Source organism: Mytilus galloprovincialis, chromosome 1 (genome assembly GCF_965363235.1).
Source record: "Mytilus galloprovincialis chromosome 1, xbMytGall1.hap1.1, whole genome shotgun sequence".
Classification (NCBI taxonomy): domain Eukaryota; kingdom Metazoa; phylum Mollusca; class Bivalvia; order Mytilida; family Mytilidae; genus Mytilus; species Mytilus galloprovincialis.
Window position 1 is genome coordinate 96,395,264 of NC_134838.1, and position 6,000 is coordinate 96,401,263.

The 6,000-nt window shown below is 32.1% G+C and overlaps 1 protein-coding gene across 1 annotated transcript in view; it reads right to left on the bottom strand.

Moving 5' to 3' along the window:
- The window catches only part of LOC143063211 (uncharacterized), a 28,572-nt gene extending 23,371 nt beyond the window's left edge, over positions 1–5,201 (bottom strand). The window contains exon 1 of the mRNA XM_076235246.1: positions 4,901–5,201. Within this exon, the coding sequence (XP_076091361.1) occupies positions 4,901–4,940 (40 nt within the window). The 5' untranslated portion in view covers positions 4,941–5,201. The remainder of the gene's footprint in view (positions 1–4,900) is intronic.
- Between the last annotated feature and the right edge of the window lie 799 nt (positions 5,202–6,000).

The window sequence follows — 6,000 nt, forward strand, 5'->3', positions numbered from 1 at the left end:
CTAAAATAAACTGACAACGCCAAGGCTAAAAATGAAAAAGACAAAAGACAAACAGACAAACAATAGTACACATGACACAACATAGAAAACTAAAGAATAAACAACACGAACCCCACCAAAACCTAAAGGGTGATCTTAGGTGCTCCGGAAGGGTAAGCAGATCAGTCCTGCTCCATGCACATGTGGCACACATCGTGTTGCTTATGTGATAACAAATCCGGTAAATAGTCTAAATCGGTAGGTCACATTCATGAAAGGGAAGGGGATTGTAGTTACGACGTAAGGAACATATCCGATATCATTTGTGAAACGGTTATTCCATAACGGTCAACCAACTGCATAAAATAGAATAATTTAGAAAGAGGTTTCGTTGAGCACTTGGAAGACCCATCAATATGTGGTTGTTTGTAAAGACACTTATGCAGTTTAGGTATCCAATACAGCGATGGAAGATCCAGTTCATCATCTTTGGTTGAAATTCCAAAGGAACATAGAACAGACCTATGATTATCCAAGACTTCCTCTTTGGTAAGTGTCGTGAGGGTATATATGTGTTGATTTTCCAAGTGAATTGTCAATACCTAATTCGTTTATCAAGCAGTTAATGTAATGAGTTTTACACACAAAAACGATGTTGTTTGGGGCTTTATCTGCGGGGACAACAACATATTTGCCATGAAGGTAAGATAAGTGTTTTGTAATATTAGGGTCTTTAAAGATTGAAGTAGCATGGGCATTGATAGAGGCATTCAGTTTCTTAATTCTGATTTGTATCAACGACCTCACTGCCTTAATCAATTCGGAAAGAGTGTCTACGTCTTCCTTCTCGTGCTTAGCCCATTGCCTGGCATAATCCTTGACTGAATCAATCTAAATTTTAAAGTTGTATTTCCAATTGAAGGATTTAGGCTCACGATATTTTGGACCTTTCGATAACATATTTCGTAGGGAAGTGTTATTAACAATGTTGAGGTCACCGGTAATAACGTGACCAGCCGGATTATATGTGAATTGGGAACTAGCACAAGTGCAATCAGGAGGTTTAGACTTGAAGTCGTCAATATTGTTATCCTGCAAAACGTGTTTGTAATTGAAAATGTTAGTTGCAACAGGTTTGGTATAGGTATAAGAAATGATTGGTATAAAATAGCATTACAACCAATGACCAATTAAAAGGAGATTATGGTACCGGCATTACCTCGGAAATTGCAGGTTCACGGAATAAAACAATTTATTCTGAAATAAATGACAGTATTTAAGATTCTTTCAGCAATGGGTTTGCTCCTCTAGGGAACGACTTAACAAAATATAAGATGCATCTTTAGTATTGAACGCAACACTTTAAATCGTGTTTAAATTAGGATTTAGTTTAAAATTTAAAAAAGTCTGATGAAACTTTGATGAACCACTTTGACAATTTGATAATAGCATATGCAGTTATAAATAAAAACAATTATGGAATTTTTGTTAAACTTTCTGTATCATACTTTAGGAATAGTATTAAAATGTTAAAAAGGGTAAACATTTAAAAACGTATGCCTGAATAATTCCCTAGTAAATGTGTCTTACCATGGTACATAAACAACATATCGGACAAACGGGTACTTTAATTTATTTTTCTTTATTTACAGATATCAAAGCGAAATTTGTTTTCGAAATTTTTAAAGATACATTTGATTCAGGAAACAATGCATGTTTACCAGATATACTGTAGACTCTCAGTGTTATATATATCATGGAACTATACTGAATACATGCTCTTTTAACGTTCGTTCGTATCTTTCGCTGGGCCCCAAAAAGCACTTTTGAAACATACACTTCACATTAAGCACCACTTGTTTGCTGTCTGCAAACCACAATGGTGTAATCTATATGTTAGCAGCAATAAGTAAAATTAGGCATTTATAATAAGCTTATTTCCTGAAATCTGATGATCATTATTCAATCCATTTCCAAATGTCAAGTCAGGCAATAAGTAAACTTTTGGATTTTTCAGGATTTAGAAATAATGGCTTACATCATTTAGGTAATAGATTTACTGATTAGGCGTTAGCGTATTGTCTAGTATTTTAGCTTAATATCTAATTTCATTTATTGCAGTTAACATATATATATAACTCGTGAAATATACCAGGCTTTTAATTTGTTAACCAAGAAGATCTTTTCGTCTACCTTTAATATAATTAAGTAATTTCCGAGATATTTTTCTTATGTTTTTTTTTTTCATCCCTAAAAAGTCTTTGTCTGGCAATCCTTGATGATCCACGTTGACAACGTGATGATATGAACATACGAAGTAATAAATAATTACAATTATGAATTTTTGAATTATCATACTTCAAGAATACTATTAAAATGTAAATGTTGTTTACATTTATATAGTGCATGCTTGAACAATTATTAGCAAATGTGTCTATAAACCATAGTACATAAACAACGTTTCGGACGTAATTGTTCTTTAAATTAATTTTGTTTATTTTCAGATATGAAATGCGTAGTTAAAATGAAATATGCTTACACTTTCAAAGATATATTTGATTCAGAAGAAGAATGCATGTTTACTAGATAAAACATACTAGACTCTCTGTGTTATCTTGGGATTGTACATGCTCACTTTGGTATTGAGACATGCACTACACCGTAAACACCACTTAACTGCTGTCTGCCAGTGGTGTAAACTATATAAATTTGGTACGCCAGAAGATAATAAACAGATTACACAGAAATAAGAATACTCGACATTACTGGACGCTATAGTTCAAAACCAATAACAACTAATGAGTAAAATTAATTATGTTCTGTAGGACTATAGTTTCAATCAGTACAGATCCAACGGATTTGGCGTAATGACGTAATACACAAATAAATATATGTTAGTTATGTTTTAATTTTCAACAGCAAAATCAGGGTTATGATTAATTAGTTTACATGGATCGTATCTTAATTTACGAGCTCTATAAACAAAATCACCGTACAAATTATGATGTGATATCCTGTTCTTTATAAGAAATCACAGATACAGCCAAACTTTCTTACTCAATCTTTGATTTCGATGAAAGAATTTGGTAAAGGTTTTAATCAATTTGTGGCATCGAAATCCTTGACTTATCATTTACTCACCTAGATTACTTTCATTGCAATCTGAAACACGACTACATACAAGGGCATTGCAGACAAACTGTTTAATATACACATCGTAAGAAGGGGCCGAAAGAACAAGTTCACCTTTGTTTAAGAACTCTTTTGTAATTCTTTTTTATGTCTGCATTGAAGTTGTATATAAGCATCGTAGATACCCTACAAGCTTGTTATTGCATACTTGATAAACCAAAACCTTTAATTTTATAATTCAGTGGTGATTGTGAACTGCTAATTTTCGCTGTAGCTCCTGTCAATATTTGATTTTTTAGATAATTATTATGTTTTCGAAGCAAAAATCATTTATGCAATTAAAAAAGAAAAATTCAGAAGTTAAACTTTAAAGAAGGAATTCGAGATACAGATTTTCTGTTCCGGTATACAGCAGGTGGCTATAGGATTATCTTTTGTCAGTGTAAATAGGAAAATCGTGTATTTTCTTCTTTGTGTAAATTACTTTCGAATAAAAACATGTAAATTTACGATTTAAACAAGTAAAGAGAATTCATAGATTGCGTGAGTGGGTTTGGATGGTTTCATGATTAGCATGACATCCAACCAAGATGTCTATATAGTTAATTTGAATGTAAATAGTTTAAAAGCCATATTTTGAACATTTTCCAAAAATGATATGCATCTAGGTAGTAGATATACCACTGTTCGAAAGTCATAAAACGGTTGAGAGAAAACAAATCAGGTTTTCAAAACTAAAACCGAGGGAATGCTGTTGATTCGAAATGCATTCGAAATATATCTATTTTTACCAATTCCAAAGAAATCAGCCATGCTGTCTTCTTCAATTTCTTGCGTAGTACACTTCTATTTATCTTGTTTTTTCCTTCTGTTTTGAAAGAAAGGGTGAATAGGAACGACAGAAATTAATATAACCGGCCTTCCGGGTAGAAGCGCAAAAAACCTTAGAAAGAGTTTTCATCTATTTAAGTTATCGAAATTTTCATGCAGTTACCCCATAGGTAGCGAATTTTTAAATCGCAGTTATATAAATTGCACCTTTCATTTCAATTCAGTCTGAATTTTTTTAATCTTTAATCTTGACAGTTTTTAAATAATAAATTAAAATATTTAATACACATTTCCGACTTTTTAAAAACAAATTGCTTAAAGGCATAGATAACATAATAAGAAAGTTTCGAAGTGATTTATTTTTCGGTCAAAAGTATTTGAACACATTTTCAAATTGTAACATGTACACACATTTACGTTTTTTTTATTGTTGTAAAATCATTTCCTGTAAAAGGATACATGTTTGATTTTTTTAAAGACAGAACAATCGGTAAATATGTAATTTATGTACTAGTAGTGTTAAACAATGGGAGATAACAATTTACAAATACTATTATGTTACTGGTACATGAATTCTCTAGAAATTAAAATTGTTATTAAATGTGTAAAAACTTAGGATGCTTATATTACGGATGTTTTCCCATGCCTTTACATGGTATTGCAAGTGTGAAAAGGCGCTTCATCTTCTTAGGTATAGACATAGCTTTATATACCCCCATATACCTGCTTTTAACAAAGATAGGTGACAGATTTTTATATTTTAATCTCTTCTCCTTTGACGGAAGACTGGAGCCAAATGAAGTCTGTTTATAGAGGTAGTCTAAAATCAGCTCGGTTTCAGTATTCCAGTTATTCAAAACAAAAACAGATAATGCCTAAACGATTACATTTAAAGTGGAAAATATACACAATAAAGACAATGAATTATATTATTGTTGTCGAATGTATATAAACTTACCACCTGATCCTCCAGAAGACCCTTTTCCTGGCCCATTCATGGGCCCATACCCGTATCCATCTGCTAATATCCTACCCGTAGAGTATACATAGATATTAGTGGCTTCCAGTGAATGGGGTGTAGATCCAGGCGACCCCTGCACATTAACTGTACCACTTATACTAACTTCATCCAAACCAGTCAAAGAACTTGTTAAACTACACGATGTTCCATAACTTACAGTAAGCTTTTTTGCTAATGCAACACAAGAAGCTGATTTAGTCAAATCAACGCAAAACAAAAGTAAAAATATTAGAGCTAAAAAGCCTTTCATGTCTATTCTACATTTGCTCTAACTGAAATTGAAGAACATTTACAGTGCATATATATAAGTAAGTACATATGTTACAACCAATCAGAGTTTTAGAATTTTGGGTTAAACACTAGTTATTTAAAAGATACCGTATTTAGATTAATTTTAAATTTCTTTGTTAAAGGACACATATAACGGGTAGCTGGTCAATTTAAATTGTACGAGACTTTAAGTTAATACGAAAAGTAATAAGAGAAAACTATTAAGTAGAAAATTTGTTGAGACATTAAAACTGACTTTTTTCGTTTCTTGGTTAGATAACAGAATTATTTCTCCAGGTGTTCCCCGTGAAAGGCATTTTGTCACACTAGCAATCATGTCACATATTCTTATATTCATATTGATAGACACATACAAAATAAAATAGCAAAAATTCCGAGCTCCAAAAAAATCAAAACGGAAAGTCCTTTATCAAATGGCAAAATCAAAAGCTCAGACACATTAAACGTATATAAATCGACTGTAATATTGCAGACTTGGTACAGGCATTTCCTGATGTAGAAAATTGTGGATTAAACCTGGTTTTATAGCTAGCTAAAGCTCTCACTTGTTTGACAGTCGCATAGCATTTCATTATATTGACAACAATGTGTGAGCAAACCAAACAGACGTAACAAGTAAGATTGTCAAAAATTGGGGTACTGAGCAGTCAACATTCTGTTCTAGTTTCAATCACTATAAAGCAAAACTATTTCAACAAAGATAAACAAAATGTCATAGCATAAAACAGGCTTTAGACAAAGTATAT